The 19776-nt window shown below is 41.2% G+C and overlaps 1 protein-coding gene across 4 annotated transcripts in view; it reads left to right on the top strand.

Moving 5' to 3' along the window:
- The first annotated feature begins 8302 nt into the window (after positions 1 to 8302).
- RAPGEF4 (Rap guanine nucleotide exchange factor 4) overlaps positions 8303 to 19776 on the top strand; it is a 273452-nt gene continuing 261978 nt past the window's right edge. For all 4 annotated transcript variants that reach the window (XR_008961468.1, XM_026492545.4, XM_057318641.1 and 1 more), the window contains exon 1: positions 8303 to 8481. Coding sequence is in view for 3 of the 4 variants with exons in the window: in XM_026492545.4 (XP_026348330.2) it covers positions 8417 to 8481 (65 nt within the window). In the remaining variant the exon portion in view is untranslated. The remainder of the gene's footprint in view (positions 8482 to 19776) is intronic.

Raw genomic sequence — 19776 nt, forward strand, 5'->3', positions numbered from 1 at the left:
GATTGTCACAAATGTTAGGTGGCTATAATTAGCTTGAAATTGTTTTCATGGTAATTTTCTCTATTAATGTGAAAAATGTGTATAATAACAAAGGTAGAGATTTTCTGAGCTGGGTAATATACTATGCTTCTCTTGCATAATATCAAAAAGCAACGGCAGCTTGTTATTTCACCAAAATAGATATACTCCACTAGAAAATAGGCCTAAGACTAATGCTGTCACATGGTGACATTTTCCTCACCCCAAACTATTTACCCAAGCTCGTTACTGCCACTTTACCAAGTCAACTTGAAGAAGTGGCGTACAGAACACTTCTACACATAGGGCGGCATTTGTTTAGGTAAGTAAGGCTTTGGCTCTGGTGGAGTGCTGAACCTGGTTAGTCTCTGCGCCTAGTTAGACCAGAGCGATTTGCCTACCAATGACTCTCACAGTTCTTGGTTGCAGAAGAGCTGTCCTGAAAACATGGCCAGGTGGAGCATTCAAGCTCTTTCACAGCCAATTCTCCGTAAGCAGGGAGTTCATATGTTAAATGAATTGATCAAATAACTACCAGTTTTCTTTATAGAGGTCAATATGCTTCTCTAGAATATAATTTTACTTCTGGAGCAAAAGACTTTTCTTCTCTTTTAGGACTTGATTCCATAACTAAGTCATAAATTTTAACTCTCAGTAATATTTTTTTGAGAAGGTTCATTTTAACTATGTCTCTTCACTGTATACTTTAACTTACCTTTCTGTGAAACAGAAGACTATTACTGCACATAGCTTCTTTTTAGGGAGCATAAAAACTGACGACTTAAAATTTTCATTAGTTCATTATGAATCTGGAAATTGGAAGGCAGTCACTAGATGATCCCCAATCCTATTTTTTCCTTGTTTTTCATAATATTTCATGGTTTACTTTAATTCCAGTGCCCCCAAACTGGATATATCTAAAGTGCAATTAAAACTACATAGCTGATTCCTTGCTAATTGTCTCTTACATGCCATAATGATACAAATACCACAACCAAACAATTCTGCTTCTAAAACTCACAAAGAAGCCTAATATTGAGGTTCTAAATATGGGTCATTTATGACTTTGCCTTACAGATAAAATTTTTATGTTATCATAACCAAAATGTTAGCCAGTTTCCTATCTCTGCTTATTGATGTTTTAAGATTTTAACTCAAATATACACCTCCAAATTGACAAATCTTCAAAGCTTTAAACCAAGACCACAAATTTTGTTTATTATAACCCACAAATTAGGCCTCTCCTAATCAGTTATTTTTAATTATACATTTCTTTTTTAGAAAGCTCAAGAGACCATATGAGCTACACTTTCCTAATGAGTGTGGTATTCCTATGGCATTCCTTACAACTCCCAGGTGAATAGCCCTGCCTGGAAAAGGCAGTTGTGTTGGTTGAGTAGGCATTAATGTTGAAGGTATGGAAAAGAAGTTGGCTTGATTCAATTTTCACTAGCCTGTCACAGATGCTAAATTCAAGTTTCATCTGGGGCACCAAACTAGGATAGATATGAAATTCCACAGGGAGGTGCCAAGATGCAGGCTTTCAATCAAAATACCAAAGACCAGTTTCATGAGTATACAACTTCTCATCACAGGAGGAAATAAAGTGTCTAGGAAGTGGAAACTGAAGGAGGATTTCATAAGGAGTATTTTCTTGGTGAGACCTGTGGTATGACTCCTACCAACAAGAGTGGGGAAAGGGAGGGCTTCAATGTGCCACTCAGAGAACAGTACTCTAAAGTCAAGGCCATGGGGGATTCATGTCTGACTCCAGCCCTAGAATCTACAGATCAGGGGAAAGGATCTGTGAACTTCTTGGCAATGTAGGCAAGTGCTGTTGTTAGGACTGGTCTGTGCTGTCAGAGTTTATTGAGGCAAAGTAGGCACTAGTGTTTCTATGGACTACATGGGAGATGCACAGGAGAGAACCATCCTGCAGCCCCTATAAGCCCTGCTCCAGAAGACAGCTGGGGTGTGGGTGGAGGACAAATTGGGACTCCTACAGAAGCAGGCAGTTTAGAGATGACCTCAGGAAACCAGGTCTGGATGGGGAACAGGTGGACAAAAGAGTGGCACTTGCCTATGTTGAAGGCCCAGCAGGAAGGCTGCCCAAGAATATGTGAAAGCAGGAGAGACAGAGCTGACTTGATACACTTGCCAGTCCTAGACAGATGCCAACTGTCCCAGCCAAGAAAGAACTTTCCTGCCCCCCTTTTCTCTCCTTCCTTCCCTAGTCCTTTGATTCTGGAAGGGTAAAACTGAGCAGGTATTAAGTAGGGGCACAATGAACAAGAAAAAAAGAAGCTGTCCATATCCTCTTTCCTAAAGACTGGAAACTGCCTGCAACCAGCTCTAGATGGGGGGAGGAAGAGGGAATTCTCTTTGAATAAAGATAGAAGTATTCAGTAATATATTGGTTGGATACTCTAATAGAAAAACTGTAGTATTATTATCTATACATGACTCAAAAAGCTATATCCAGTGCCAGGGATAGAATTACCCTACTGAGCAAGTTTAAAGCAGAGAGAAAAAACATTAAAATTGCTTTTATTTACTTATTTTTTAAGTTCAGGTATCTTTGACATATAATATTATATTAGTTTCAGATGTACAACACTATAATTCAGTATTTGTATATATTGTGAAATGATCACCACAAAAAGTCTAGATAACATCTGTCACCCGATATGGCTACAACATTTTTTTTTCTCATGATGAGCAAAGTTGCTGTTATAATTTCACCCAGAAGTACTGCTTCTTCAATAAATTGGTTATATCACCAATAGAAGTGATGGATGTGTTTTTATAATCCACCTTTCAATGAGGTAGCTAAAACAGGGTGAATCAGATTCTCCCTATACACAAATATGGGGATGCCTAATGAATGCCTAATCTATGATAGAATTCCCAGGGATAGGAAAGTGTGGGGCCCTATCTGGCTTATACCACTGCCGTTGGCCTACATACTACAATAACTACTCAGTGGGTATACATTTGTTCTCGTTTGAAGAACGACAGAGGTAGGTAGACAGAGAGTGAATGGAGAAAAGATTGTGAGACCATGTCTAAGATAGTCCTCAGGAAATTTTAGTGTTTCTCGTGGAGGCAGACCCATTCCTTATATCCCACACAGTCAAAATTCATAATTAACAGATACTAAGCGCCTTTAGTATAACAGATCTCAATTGATTGTCACCAGGTTCCCATGAAATGCAGAGGGCAAATGCTATTTATCTGCATTGTACAGAAATTAATAATCACATCAACACTTAAGAGTTATAGAGCATGCATTATGTGCCTGGAACTTACGCTAAATCCTGTAACCATTATATTCATATATAACACCATTAATGTCTCCACTTTACAGACGTTGAAACAGGGTCTTACACTAAGTAATTCATGTAAGGTCCAACAGTAGAGAATGGAGCTGAAACTTAATCTCGACTGTCTCGTAAATTCCTAACTTTGGACCTCTGCTCAGATGAATAAAATGGAACTTGGACATTAAGTAACTCACTCAAAGTTTTACAACTAGTCGTAACTGGCATTAACGAACTTGGGTCTTATAACTTATTCTCATCTCATTGGAGATCTTCAGTGAAGATCTCAGCTTTCTCATAGAAAAAGAATTCATTAATCTATAGGAAGAAGATTAAACAAATATTTTTTGCCAATGAAAAAACAGGCCTCAAAGGAAGATACTTTAGGTAAACTATATTTTATTTTGTAGCTATTACATTTTTTAATGAGGATATTTTTAAACATGTAAAGCACTTTTCCCTTCCAAGTAGAAAAAGTAGCCTATAAAATATTAATGCTTTCAAGTTTGTATGAACGCATGTATCTATTTTATCTATCTATCTATCTATCTATCTATCTATCTACCTACCTACCTACCTACCTACCTATCTATCTATCTACAGTTTACCCTTGAACAACATGAGTTTGAACTTCAGGGGGTCCAATTATATGTGGATTTATTTTGATAAATCCGGACAGTACAGTAAATGTACTTTCTTTTCTTAAGATCTTCTTTTTTTAAAAAAGATGTATTTATTTGAGAAAGAGAGAGCACTCACATGCATGCGTGCATGTGTGAGCACAGGGGAGGGGCAGAGGGAGAGGGAGAGGGAGAGAGGGTCTTAAGCAAATACCACGCCAAGCACTGAGGCAGAGCCCAAGGTGGGGCTGATCTCATGACCACCAAGATCATGACACCCAAGATCATGACCCCAGCTGAAACCGAGTCGGATGCCCAACCGACTGGGCCACACAGGTGCCCATTCCTTATGATCTTCTTAAAACTTTTTCTTTCCTCTAGCTTACTTTATTGTAAAAATATAGTGCACAATACATACAACATACACAATGCAGGTGAGCTGACTGCTATTGATAAGGCTTCTGGTCAACAGTAGGTTATTAGTAGTAAAGTTTTTGGGCAGTCAAAAATTATATGCAGATTTGACTGCACAGAGGTGGGGGTTTGGGGGAGGCAGGGGTGGGAAGGTGGAGGTGCGTTGGTGTGTATATCTGTACCCCTAACCCCAGCATGGTTCAAGGGTCAACTGTATACATAACTGAATGTAAGTAGCTAGTTATACGCATGTTTTTATGGGTGTATATATGATTGTATCTTTTTAAAATAGAAAATTTAGAATAAGATGCACTAAAGTATTAGAGATAAATTATTATCTCTAGGTGGTGGAATTATGGGTAACTTTTAGTTTTTCTCCTATATAGTTTTCTTTATTTTCCTCCAAAAGATCAATACATGTTCCTTTTATTTCTTATTTCTCCTACCAGACAGGTTTATTATTTTTTATTATTATTTACTTTTTCAGTTTTGAGATATATTTTGCACACCACAAAATTCATTCATTTTAAATATATTATTCAATAGTTGTTAAATTTATAGAGCTGTGCATCTATCACCACGAACCATTTTAGCACATTTTCAACATTCCAAAAAGATTTCTTGGGCCCATTTGCAGTCACTCCCCATTCCCACCCTCCAGACCTAGGCAATCCTTAATCTACTTTCTTTCTCTACAGACTTGCCTTTTCTGGACAATTTATCCAAATGGAATCACACAGTATGCGGTCTTTTTTAGTCTGGCCTGATTTACATTCTTTGAAAGAAAGAAAAAGAATAAATATTCTCTTGTTCTTTGCCTTTCCCATCAAAACCAAAGAAAATCCCTTATTTTCTTCTTCTTCTTAACAGGATAATCATGGAATAGCTCCTTTACTTCTCTAGTTCTTGACCAGCAATCAAATCCCTTTTAGACCACAAGGGTAATTCAAAAAACAGTGAACTTATTCCTGACATTTCAAGGGTCTCTTCTATCCTTCTTCCTCACAAGTTTCCCTATTTTTTTTTAAAGATTTTATTTATTTATTCGACAGAGATAGAGACAGCCAGCGAGAGAGGAAACACAAGCAGGGGGAGTGGGAGAGGAAGAAGCAGGCTCATAGCGGAGGAGCCTGATGTGGGGCTCGATCCCATAACGCCGGGATCATGCCCTGAGCTGAAGGCAGATGCTTAACTGCTGTGCCACCCAGGCGCCCCAAGTTTCCCTATTTTTACATTAAAAAAATTATAACCATTTTGTTCTTATCACCTGGGCAGTCATTTTTTGACTTGCCTTCTACTCTCATTCTTTCTTTCTTTTTTTTTTTTAAGATTTTATTTATTTGACAGAGAGAGAGAGCACAAGTAGGGGGAGCAACAGGCGGGGTAGAGGGAGAAGCAGGCTCTCCACTGAGCAGGGAGCCCAATGCGGGGCTCAATCCCAGGACTCTGGGATCATGACCTGAGCCGAAGGCAGACGCTTAACGACTGAGCCACCCAGGCACCCCTACTCTCATTCTTTTGACCGAACCAGTGACTCCATCTCTGAAGTGCAAGGGCTTTGGGACCCAAATCTGATTCAGGAATCCCTAGTCCAGCAGCTGGGCTCTTGAGAGCAAATTATGAATCTTTCCTGAGGCTTAGTGTCCTTGTGTTAGTGAGTTACTGGCACCTACCACCAAGGCTGAATGGGGACATGTGAGGGCTCTGGGTAAGCTAATGATCCACTGCTGTTCCTCCGAAAGGATATTCTTTAAATAATTCTTCAACTTCTAATTCGAGGAAAGGCAGATTCCCCATAGAGCAAAACAGAGGCCTTGAGTTTCATTAGACCTATGCTCCCTAGAATACACATTAGACTCCTTGGGCTCTCACTCCCACTCCAAGTAGCTCACCAGTGTCTTCCTTGCAACCCAATCAACACTCTCCCTGAAAGTAATGATAAATATAATTTTCTGTTTCATTATATTTTCAAAGCTATTTGTCCCTTTTTGTGGAGTAGTGCCCTGGGCAGCTGTCCTCCTGGTTTGGCTTCATAGAATGTTCTGAAGATTAAATGAGATAACACTTGTAGAGAACTCTGCACAGCATCTAACGCTCAGTGGATGTTCAATAAATGGTGACTATTCTTAGTATTATGGCCAAAAACTATGTCAACTCAGAGCCTCTGGCAATGACACATCATATGAAGTCATTTTTCCCTCTAGTTCCTTATCTATAAGTATTCTCAGTGAAGGCATTTTGAGAAAGCATATGGTAACCTTGAAATGTTCTCAAGAGCTCTTTATAAATGAATCTTAATAAATACAGGAGGCCCATTTCCTCCTTCATACCTCTATCATTAAAAAAGCAACAACAGAAATACATTTGGTACTCTCTGTATAGTATAATATTTTAAATCTTACTTACCTAAAACATGACAGAAATGAACAGGATGGAGGTCAGCTGGGGACAAGCACTGAGCAGGGAGGTGTTGCTGAGGGAATATGCTGGCAGGTCTGAAACCAGATCCTGGCTGTTGAGCAGAGGGAAAAATGGCAAATTCTTTGGAGGAGTTTTATTAAGATAAAAGCATTCCAGAATGCACCTGCTGTTTCATTCTCCAGTCTCCTTGAACCTCCTCTGAGCAGGGGAGTGAGGGCAGGGCAGGAGAGAAAAAAAACCAAAGTGAGATTAGCAGTGCTATGTCTCTTTCCCCATTATCTATCCCTAAATCACACCATAAATTTGAAGTGTTTGGCAGTAGTTAAAAAGATTTAACTTGTCCCCAAATTCCTAAATAATTGTTAGAGATTAATTTGATTTTTGGCAGAATGTAACCAAACAATTTCTAGGCATAACATTTGTTGGGCACACCTACCAGAGACAGGCCCAAGTGACATGGGGGCCTTGAGATCTTGGCCCCCCAGACTCCCAAACCTCAGTTCTGCTTGTGGCTCCACTACTCCCCATTCTTTTTTTTTTTTTTTAAAGATTTTATTTATTTATTCGACAGGATAGAGACAGCCAGCGAGAGAGGGAACACAAGCAGGGGGAGTGGGAGAGGAAGAAGCAGGCTCACAGCAGAGGAGCCTGATGTGGGGCTGGATCCCACAACGCCGGGATCACGCCCTGAGCCGAAGGCAGACGCTCAACCGCTGTGCCACCCAGGCGCCCCCCACTACTCCCCATTCTTAACTGTGTTTCTTTTCATCATGCAGGTGATGGAAGCCCAAGCAGGTCCTGGGTTCAAGACCAGAGACTTTGGCTTATCATTCATTCCCTCTGTCACCACTGATCACCATTCTAGCCCGTTGGCTTCTCCTCCCTGCTTCCAGCCATGCCTGCAGTGCCTCTCCATTCCATTCCAGCCCTTCCTCACCCCTCAGGAGAAACTGTCTCCTGGATTCCACACTCGGTGACCACTGTGGGTGTTCCCACCCCCAAGCCATGATAACCCTCCTCTTCATTCCTTTTTAAAGGGGAAACGGGAAAGGTGAGCAAGAAACCGCCAGCAAGTTTTGACAACCGCTGAGGAAGACTAATGGGTTTCTAAGGAAACAGGCAGCAGCCATTTTAGCGGCATTCGCTGTATGAAAAATATATACGCTGACAGCCACCCCCCACCCCCTCCCCACCCGTGGCGCCTTTCCTCGGTCCACGCTTCTGAGGCCCAGAGGTGAGGGGCGCGGCCCACGTCTCCCCGAGAGGTGGCGGCCACCTGTCACAGGTGACCGGCCACGCAGGGTCGCCCCTCGTCCCCTCCCCGCAGCGGGCGGGACCGCGGGACTCCCCCCCCCCCCGGGCGCCGCAGTGCAGCGGCGGGCGGGCAGGCGGCTCGGGCCCTCCCGGTCCCCGCGTCCCGCCCCTCGAGTCCCCTCCCTCGCCGGCCCCCCGCCCGGGAGCCCGCGGGAGCCCGCTGGGAGGGCGGGCCCGTCGCCGCCGCGCCGGTCGCGAGGCGGGCCGGGAGGAGCAGGTCCGCGCCGCGGGCGAGGTGGAGGCAGAGGCAGAGGCAGAGCGAGCGCGGGAGGTCGCCGCAGCCAGGGACTCCGCGCGCCGCTGCCCAACATGGTCGCTGCGCACGCTGCCCATTCTTCCTCTTCAGCCGAGTGGATCGCCTGCCTGGATAAAAGGTAGCTCGGGCAGGGCCCCCAGCCGGGCCGGGTTTCTGCCGCGCGGCCCCTGCCCCGAGACGGCCGCGGCCCCTCACCTGGCAGCAGACAGCCGGGCCCCCGTGCGGGGGAGGGGGCTGAGGAGCGGCGTCCCGGCCGGGGGGGCACCCGGACCTCCGCCTCCCGTGGGCGCCACCCGCACGAGATTCTAACACGTGGTGGAGAAAATGCCGCGCAGTGGGGTGTGGAGACAGCGCCGGGCGCTCCAGTCCCCCCAGCCTTCTTTCACCTTCTCGCCCCCCGCCCGCGACGGCCGGCCGGCCGGGCCGCCGCTCCAGGCTGCGCTCTTGGGTGGGGGGTTATTTTCCCTTGGCATCACGGGACAGAATAGCTCCGTACCTTCTTCCGGCTGTTCAGACCGCAGGGGTAAATGTAATTTAAGTTTTAAGGAGGGGTGAGGGGGAAAGGCAGGTGCGGAGTAACATTCCTTTTTTGTTCGTGAAAGCAAAGTGTGAGGGACCCAGCGGAGCTGTCAAGTGCCTCGCTGAAATTCTCAGCTCCTGCCCCCGCAGTGGCTTGCTCAAGGTCTGTGGTAGGAAGGTCACGCGGGAGACCGCCTTCGTCTGAATACCTGCTTCTCGAGCAAAAGACCCTTACCCTAAAAAATTAAAACCATAGAGCGTTGTGACTCCCGACGACAGCTCTGTATAAGGAGGGTGCCCCCGTGTAACTGCGGACTGCAATTGTTTGCAGGCTCTGACAGCCTAATTTTCTGTTTGTCCAGATTGTGGGTTTAACAGTAAACATTACACAGTATGTTAGCAATTATTCTTTATTACCCTGATTAAAAGGTGATGCATCTGAACTTTTAAGAACTGAGCGAGAGATCTTGCAGAGTGAACTGCCTCTGAATTTCTGAGTTTGATGCGGCAGGGCAGTGATTCATGTCTTGCAGCTATCTGCATGACATCTCTATTTGCATTTGTGTGAAATATTTTGGGCTCTGCCATATTGAAATTTTTACAATTAGCAGATTCGTAACCAGATCAAACTTGAAAGTCTTCAGTGTGACATGCTCTGAAAATTTTACTATTATAGTCCTTTGTTGAAAAAAATTAAGTAATTTGAGAAAAGCTAAATGTGGCTCATTTGAAAAATTAATATATCTGAGAAATAATCTTTACTTTCAATTACCACACAGTAGCAAGATTTTTTGGCAGGCAGTGCCCTATTTACTCGAAAATGATATGTACTAATATTAGAAGAATTGCTTGCAATAAATAGTAAGAGAATTGAAGTGATGGTTAAATCATACAGAATTATGTAGAAGAACTAAGAGCATATTTAAGTGAAGAGCCTGCTAATGTGATAAGTAATCTAAATTTAATAGTTTAGGAAAGAGGAATTATAAAAGAAGAGAAAATCAAGCTCTTGTACTTGACCTATAAATAGTAGTGCTTCCTCATGAGTGAATTTTTTTAGATAATAGATTACATATTTCTATTTTCAGAAATGCATGGCATGCCATTTTTTGAACAGTCAGTAATTCACTGGAAATCCTTTAGTCAATAAGTACTTATGGCAAAATCATAGAGCAATACTAACACAAGTGGGGTATTTTGATTCTGTCTTTTCATAACGTGTATCTGCCCAAATGATTTTGTTTGAAATGTATTTTTAGAACATAGAGCCACAATCTAATGCCACCATTCATAATAGGGAAAAAGAATCTACCAGAGGTGGGAAAAAAAGCCTCCACAAATACTGAGCCTAGCATTCATGGAGTACAGGAAAGTGGATAGATCAATAAGTTAAGGGTTTTAGGCCCAGCGCTGACAGCTCCGATCTCGGGAGATGTCACTTTTATTTCCTGGAATGTCTGAAAAATGAGGGTAGAACTATCTGTCTTACCAAGAATTAGGACCAAACAACAACAGCAAATGGTGAAAGTAATTTGAAAACTGTGAAGCGCCATGTAAATATTTTATTTTGTGGTGTTAAGATAACCTTGCATGTTCTGTAGTGTTGATGGTGGAATTCCTTTGAAGAACAGTTTAGGAGTGGCAATTTCATTTTAAGAGGGCCTTGGGGTACTTGTTTTGAAGTTGCATTTTTACTTAAATTATCTGTTAATTTTGTGGGGGAGGAGGAAGATTAAGGGTGCTGATGGCAGTTAGGACTGCTCTCGGTATTTCTGAGAAATGTAATCTTGTTACCTTATTCCGGGTACTGTGTTGGGCACTGGGGATGCATGAGTGGTGAGGAGGGAAAAAAAAAAAAAAAAAAAAAGATGAGTTGTTATTGACTTGGGGGATGGACGGTGGGGCTGGGACAGCTACATCAACAACTAAGCACAATGCAATGACGAGTGCTTTCATGGAAATGTATGAAATGCTTTGGGAATGCAAAGGAGAGAGTCATCAGCTGTGCTTGGCAGGGATGCTTCGCACAGGTTCATACCTGGACCTTGGAGGTTGAGGGAAATTTTATGAGAGAATTTGGGGAGGGCATGCCAAGTAAAGGGAGGAATGCGAACAGACACACAGGTGTGGCAATAAATATGCTAATTTCTTCCCAACCACAAATGCCTCCTGTGACCAAATCTAGAGCATAGGAATGTATGCTCTATTTTTCTAAAACCTGGGATTACAGTCATTTCAAGCATAAAACAAACAAAAAAGAGGGAATGGTACAGTGAACCCCATGTACTGTTTGGGGATATGATGCTGGAACCTTTTCAGCTGCAAAATGTAGTTTAGGTATATGCATCAAACAAGTGGCACCTGTTGTGGACAGCTAGAAAAAGAGGGACCTTGTTGGAAATAAAAAGAGGAGTTAAAGTAGAAAGTGCATGAGTAAAGAAGTGAACAATGCAAGATGAAACAAACAGAACAAGGAAAATAAAGCCTTAGAAATGTTCTGTAGTCATGCCTAGAAGGTTGTCATAGACAGGCAATGCTATATAAACTTGCATGGGGGGAGGGGGTTGAAAAATATATAGATATGCAGATTAGGTTAAAGAAAGAAAATCCAAAGTTTTTCATGTATCAAGCATCCAAGTTCTTGGAATGTGTTGGGACTGAGGAGATGAGATTGTATAAATACTGATCTTACAATCTGAAAAACTTTGAACATTTGGATGGATAAAAAGACATTGAAAAAAGTCTCAGCAGACATTGTTAAAACAAAACAAACTTACCACTGTTTCATTGATCTTAAAATTTTTTTCTAAGTAGGGGCAGTAATTAGAAACTTCTTACATGGTACCCACTATTTGGGATTTAGGATGTGTAAAATGTCTTTTGTATGTGTGGGTGTGTCTTTGTGTGTGTGCTGATCATTGTTTAATTTTAGTGAAAATATTTTTCCCATAAGAATTTAAGTTTGCCACCTATGAATGTAAGACCCATTTATAGGTCATAATTCTCATGGTTGGTAAGGCAGTATTTCGAAGATACCACACACGTTCACATATGTATAGTGAATCACTGCCGGTATTCATCACTATGGAGCAGGGGCCAGATCCACCAGCTGCTAGCGTGTCTCCTGAGCTAAGAATGGTTTTTACATTTCTCAATGTTTGGAAATAAACCAAAAAGAGATTACTGTTTTGTGACCCATTAAATTGATATAAAATTCCAATTTCAGTGTCCATAAACAAAGTTTTATTGGAACACAGCCACACTCATTTGGTTACGTGTTGTCCACGGCTGCTTTCACACTACACTGACAGAGTTGAGTAGCTGTAATGCAGACTGTGTGGCCCACAGGGTTTAAGGTATTTACTGTGGGGGTGCCTGCGTGGCTCATTCGGTTAAGCGTCTGTCTTCGGCTCAGGTCGTGATCCTGGGGTCCTGAGATGGAGCTTCCCGCTCAGCGAGGAGTCTGCTTCTCCCTCTTCCTCTGCTACTCCCCCACCCCACCCCACCCCACCCTTGTGCTCTCTCTCTCTCAAATAAATAAATAAAATCTTAAAAAAAATAAATGAAGTATTTACTGTGTAGATCTTTGAAGAAAAAGTTTGCCATGTCCCATTACAGATGAAAGAATCTGGCTGATTGACAGAGAAACCACTGGAAATGAGAGAAATTGTCTTCATCTGGGAAGGAGTTTACAATATTTGGTTTTTCGTTCTTCAGTTAGAAGTGTAGCTCGGAGGGACATCCTCAGTTGATGGGCTTATTGAGGATCACTGGTGATTACAGGCCAAGGCAGAAAATGAAGTTAATGTGGTATGGATGTGTAAAAAAAGATTACCATCTTTCAAAACAGCTGAGGAATTTTTTAAATTATTGATGTTTCATTTTTAAAACATGCTTCTTATACAGTGTCATTGCATCTGGCTTAATCCACAAATAGATGTTGAGTTAACTGTATTGATGTGGTTGAATGAAAGTGAAAGAAATCAAGAAACAAATTTGTTAAAAACCAAAATGCTTTGAGGCAGACATGCTGAAGAGGATGACTCAGAATCAAAGAAGCCTCAGACACCGCCCCACCCTTTGGAAGGCTGAAGATCAAAGAAGCACGCAGAGCAGAAGGCTGTTACCGGGGAAGGCTGGTGTCAACCCAGACCCAGGCATGTCCCAAGGGGGATGACATTACCCTGGAGAATTCCCAGCGTTCAGGGCTGGTCTTGCAGTCTCAGATTCCTGATTTGTCAGCACATCAAGAATTAATACATTTTTTTCAAGGACATATACAAAGGTACCAAACTCTCAAGAGACTGTAAAACCAGAGAGACAGTTCATTAATTTGAAAATAAGATTGGAGGAGTGGACACTCACATCCTTTGGCTGATGTACTCCTCCAGGCAAGCCGTGTGGGAGATCCACTTGTTACCATAAGCCGGTGTTGTACATTTACAGTGAGAAGCAAAGCTGCCAGGAGATCAGGACACTTACAACTTTTGGCCAGTTCACTCTCTTCCTAGAGTGACGGAGCCTGGGAATTGAATTACAATCAGAAGATAGTTCTGGGAATCCTCCAGGACAGCTTGGCTGTCACCTCTTCCAGTTAGATGACCATTACATAAGGCCCCATACCACACTTTGTCCAACTAGGACTATAATATCACAAGCCAGACTCCATCACAGTTTCCTATTTACTTCTCTTTTGCATCCCTTGATGTCAGTTTCTATATTTTATTCATCATTTTATCTTCAGTTTCCCTGCAGCACCCTGACTGTAGAAGGTGCTTACACAATGAAGGTGATGCATCCTCCTCCTCCAGGGTGGAGTGGCCTCTGCAACCCGGCAAGGAAGTCCTTGTGCTGGCCCCGCCTTTGTCTTGGAAAAGTCTTGCATGGGCACCATGAGCATCTGTCTCTGCTCCATTTGTGTTTCTTTACCTGATGTGACTACTTTAAAAAAAAATGACATTGCATAACTCTATTCTGATCTATTATAGGAAAAGGTTATTATGGAAAATTTCAAAATATACAAAAAGAAGAGAAAACAGTATGTTTCTCTTATACAGCCCCTCCCCGCTCCAACAATTACCAAATCACAGCCAATCTTGTTTTATTAATCCCTCCATTCATACCCTACTACCTCTAGGATTATTTTGGTTTAAGTCCCAGAACACAGTATTATTTCATCTGTAAATATTTAGTATATATTGAAAAGGTAAGGACTCTTTATGATGAACACAATACCACTGTCACACATTAAAAAATTTGACATAGTTCCCTCATATAATCAAATATCTAGTCAGTGTTCAAATTACCCCATTTACCACATAACTGTTTCTTTCTTGCAATTTGTTTGCATTAGGATCCACGTCAGTTCTATTTAGTTGATAATGTCTCTAAGTCTTTTTTAATCTCTGGGTTCTCTCTTTTTCTTCCTTAACAGATTTTTCTTTTTAAAGTCTGGATTTTAATTATGCCCCCATGGTGTCTTCTAATATGTCCCTTTATCCTCTGTATATCCTGTAAATTGGTAGTTGGATCTAGAGCTTGATTGGATTTAAATATGATTTTCTGGCAACAATACTTCACAGAAGTGTTATATACTTGAATCACGAGGCACATAATGTCAAGTGATCACTTTTCATGATGTTAGTGATATATTGTTTTTAAAGTTTAATGCTCGGTGACTATCTTATATGCAACTTATTGGAGGACATCTCACTGTAGCCCCAAATACATGGGAGCACATGACATATATGTGTGGAGCAATTAGAGGACAACACAACCTATTATGTAATCGTGGTTAAATTCTGTGGTGCTGATTCTGCATGCCCTAGGATTTTCAGAAAGGAAAGGGTCAGCCAGAGCTGGGCTTAGACTGGAAGCATGTGATGCATGGTGTGCCCATGGAGCAGTGGGCCTGGAGAAGAATGCCCAGGGTCCATCACACCCTTGGCCCTGCAGCCTGGTCTCCTGAACATCTGGGAGCCCAAAAGAGTCTTCAGAGGAAGAGTGGTACTCTGCCTCCTTGTATTTCCCCTGATAGACTGGCTATTCCAATGAGGGCAGGAATGGCAGATTCCTTTTAGTTCAAATGTCCTATTAATTTTCTATGAATTTTTAAGATTTAATAGCCTTTTCATAGTAGCTGCTTTTTTCCTGGACCACCTTGCCAACCTAAGGCAGCTAGTTTTCCTTTACTCAGATTTAAATCTGTCCTCATGCATCTCGAACAGTGGCAGTGAAGAGTGAATTTTCCTTCCAGTACCTCCAATTCACAGACGAGGGAAAGAGAAAGGGAGAGGAGAGACCTTATTGGGAGTACTGAGAGACTGAGGAAAGAGAAAGAGGATGGAAGTAACTGGGTGGGGAGGATGGCCGAGAAAGACCCAGCCAAGCATACAAAAGCAAACACTCTGACTGGCTGGAGTGGAGGGACCTGGCTACCATGTTTACTCAGCTGTATCCATGTATATCCGTTTGCTTCCCCTGCACAAAGAGAAAAACAAAGTGCTGTTACTACCCTCTTTTCTCTTCATACATGCTCTTTCCTGGAGTACCCTTCCATTTCCTGTGCTTTTACTATGCAGATTACTTAAATCCTATATCCTTGCTTTATCTTCTAGACCAGATGCATTTTTGTCTCTCCATTGGATATTCCCACATCAATGCCCCATTCATACTTTGGAGCATTGTTTTTCTTCACCTACCTCTGCTATAGGTTTGGGAAAGCAAAATACTTACCTTTTAGGCCACTGTAGAGGCTAGGTGACTATGTGACACAGTTCTGGCCAATGAGACATAGCAGAGTTCTACTAGAGACTTCTAGGAAAGATTTTGCTTTACTGATGAAAAACAGATGTATTTGCTACCCCCATTCTTCTTTCTGTCTGGTATTATTTCTGACCTGAGCCTGGCCCTTTGGCAACCATATTGTAATCCCAGAAGGAAGGACCAGGAGAAAAACAGACTCTAGTTCTGACTTTGTTCAGCTACTGAATTTAGATTAATCACTGCCTACCTTCAGATTTTTGGTTTTGTGAGGAAACAAAATCCTATTTTTATAAACCACTTTTTGTTTGGTTTTCTATTATTGCTGTCAAAACTATGCCTACCTAACAAGTTGATATTCAACTTGTCTAAAATTGACTTCATCTTCCTTAATCTTCCTCTCCATTAGTTTCTCCTCCTTATTCCTATTTTATTGACACTAATCTAATTTTCAAAACTTTGACTTTTCCTATGTCCCTTTTTATTACTAACCAGTCACCAATTTTCCTCTCAGCCTTTATATTCCACTGTATTATTTCAGGGGCTTACTATGTGGATCTGGACCCTCATATTGTTTCCCTCTTCCAAGTTGGAACGTGTGATATGTTCAGATCAGCTTTGTTTTAGGGTCAGCCAGACATATTCAAATTCTGTCATTTTCATCCCTTAGCCATGTAATCTCGATGAGATTATTAATCTTTTTGAACCTCTGTTTCCAAATCATCAAATGAGACTACAAAGACCAAGTATATGGCTGTGTTGAGGTTTGTGGGCTAATGCAAGTACAGCTGCATTGTCCTCTCTAAGTAGAGAGCACAGTGTAGGGGTTAAGAGTTTGGGAACCAGACTGTATTGGTTCACATTCTAGTTTTGATTTTATTAGTGGTGTAACTTTGGGCAAGTTATTCAACCTAGTAGTTGTTTTGTAAATTCCTAAGGATTTTCTGTGTAGACCATCTTGTTGTCTGTGAATACTGGCAGTTTTATTTATTCTTTCTGATCTTTACATCTTTTATTATTTACTTTTCTTGCCTTATTACATTGGTTAGGATTTCCAGGGCAAAGTGGATCAGAGGGGTGAGAACGAACTTCCTTTAATCAGAAATACTTCTTTTTCTTCAATTTTTTTCTTTCCTCTATTTTATTTTAGATTTTATTTATTTATTTATTTATTTATTTATTTATTTATTTGACAGAGAGAGAGAGAGAAAGCACAAGCGCAGAGCGGCAGGCAGAGAGAGAGGGAGAAGCAGGCTCCCCACTGAGCAGAGAGCCAGATGTGGAGCTTGATCTTAGGGTGCTGAGATCATGACCGGAGCCAAAGACATACACTTAACCCACTGAGCCACCCAGGTGCCCCTCAGTTGGTAGAGCCTGCAATTCTTTTTTTTTTTTTAAGATTTTATTTATTTATTTATTTATTTGACACAGACAGAGAGAGTATTTCCTCTATTTTAAAAAGAGATTGGGCAATATTGATGTTATTTCTTTTTTAAATGTTTTATGGATGTCATCTGGCCAGGAGTTTTCTTTGTGGGAAGCGTTTTGACAACAAATTCGATCTTATTAGTAAAGAGGGCTACTCAGATTTTCCATTTCATCTTGTATCAGTTTTGATAAGTTGTTTCAAGGAGTTTATCCATTTTATCTAAGTTATCAAATTTATTAGCATAGAGTTGTTCATACTATTCCCTTATTTTTCTTTCAATGTCCTTAGAATATGTAGTGATGTTCTCCTTCATATCTCATATTATTAATTTGTGTCTGCTCTTTTTTTTTTTTTTTTTTTTGTTAATCAGTCTTGCTAGGAGCTTCTCAATTTTGTTAATCTTTTAAAAAACCCAACTTTTAGTTGATTTGCTCTATAGTTTGAGAAATTCATTGATTTATGCTGCCCCCCCCCCCTTTATTCTACTTACTTTTGGGTTTAACTTGTTCTTTTTCTGGATTCTCAAAGATGGAAATTTAAATAATTAATTAAAAATTTTCTTAACTAAATTAAGCATTAAAGCTATGATTTCTCAAGGCCAGCACAAAGAAAGAAGCACAGTTATTTCATTATTTAGCATTTACCAATGAAAACTGTTTCTTCCAGAGAAGATCAATTAATCAAGAACAGTTAGTTAATCAAGAACAATTAATCAAACAATGGGAAATGCTGTCCCCCCTCAATTTCATGAAAAAGATACTGTGCAATGTGATGAATAGTATCCTCCACATTATCCCAACAGTGAATTTAGCAATGGGTTTCACAGGGCTCTCAGTATATCATAATAGCATAATGCCAGAGAGACTTAATGACTCGCATGGAACCAATATAATAATACAGCTTTCTGATGGTCTGATTTAATCCCAGGATAGATTTTAGGGTATTTTAGAAATGGATGGATTACTTCACTTCCAGGAAATCCTCCATAAACACTTTTTCACATCTGAGCTATTGATAATTCGGTTAGATGAAGAGAATTTGACTTTGAACTCAGCCAACCTAGGTGGAAAATTACATCCTCATTTGAGAGCCAAGCAAGGATGTATGTCTTAATGGTAGTACAGTGCTTCTTTGTGAGGATGTGGGGACAAGAGTGTATTCTCAAGGAGGAATGTTGGTGCCACTCTTAACACACAGACAAATGGTGGTTAACAACCTAGGGGTTCTGCCACAGAGCATGTTACCATGTTTTTTCACCCTTACCATGGAACCCAAGGAACATGTGTTAATTGCAGTGAAAAACCTTTTTTTTTTTGTTAAAGGGTGGGGAGAGGCAGAGAGAGAATCTTAAGTAGGCTCCATGCCCAGTGCAGAGCCTGATGTGGGGCTTGATCTTATGACCCTGTGATCATGACCTGAGCTGAAATCAAGAGATGGATGCTTAACTGAGGCACTCCTGCAGTGAAACAAGCTTAAAATGCATAGGTAATTTTCCGAAAACCCTTTCATGGAATAAAATTGTGAAATGTAAGCATATTAAATAGGATGAATTGCTCTGTAGGATTATTACCTATAAATTGGTTAAAAGTTCAAGAACCTCTCTTTTATCTAATTAAATGTGGAAATAAGTTTTAAAGGCCCTTAGAAAAGACTTAACTTTTGGAGATGTTGAAAACAAATAGATGTTGATGAAAAGCAGATATTACTTGGAACCTAATAATTTTATTCTTTTTTTTAAGATTTTATTTATTTATATGAGAGAGAGAGAGAGAATGAGTGGGGTGGGGGGTAGTGGGGCAGAGGGAGAAGCAGGCTTCACTGAGCAGGGAGCCCAATGTAGAGCTTGTCCCAGGGCCCTGGGATCATGACCTGAGCTGAAGGCAGATGCTTAACCCACTGAGCCACTCAGGTGCCCCAGTAATTTGATTCTTGATATCATATATGGCATTTCACTTCTGTTTAAATCCCAAATGAAAGCATGAATGTCTTGCCTTCAGACATTCGGACTCAGACATTCAGGTATTCAGGCTCTGACAAACTTATTCTTCTGGTCATTGATTGGTTATATATTGAACATGTTATAGAAAAAGTTGAGTTCTTGAATCTTACACATTTTCTTTTTCAACTCTTTAAACAAACTTGGAATATAAGAAAGTTCTATCTTGGGGCGCCTGGGTAGCCCAGTCGTTAAGCGTCTGCCTTTGGCTCAGGGCATGATCCCGGCGTTCCGGGATGGAGTCCCACATCAGGCTCCTCCGCTGGGAGCCTGCTTCTTCTTCTCCCACTCCCCTGCTGTGTTCCCTCTCTCGCTGGCTGTCTCTCTGTCACATAAATAAATAAAATCTTAAAAAAAAAAAAAAGAAAGTTCTATCTTTAGCATCCCTTGTCACTCCTTTTCTCACTCCTTTACCTGTATCTTTCTCCCTGCCTCCTTCTGCTTTCCTCAGACCAAATGTGCCATAGGGAAAAGATCTGATCTGAGTTTTCTACTTTCCTGCTGTTCATTCATTCATTCATTCATTCAGAGATTTTAGCTCGGCTTTCCAAGTGTCATACATTCTTACTGGGGATAGATTAGTAACAAAAACTGACAAGGCCTGTGACCTCATGAATTTAAATACTAGCTGGGAAGACATTAATTAATTCAGTCAGTCCTTAAAATTGAGTATCTACAATGTGCTGGTGCATGATAGGGATGGAGTA

This window comes from Ursus arctos, unplaced genomic scaffold (genome assembly GCF_023065955.2).
Source record: "Ursus arctos isolate Adak ecotype North America unplaced genomic scaffold, UrsArc2.0 scaffold_1, whole genome shotgun sequence".
NCBI lineage: Eukaryota > Metazoa > Chordata > Mammalia > Carnivora > Ursidae > Ursus > Ursus arctos.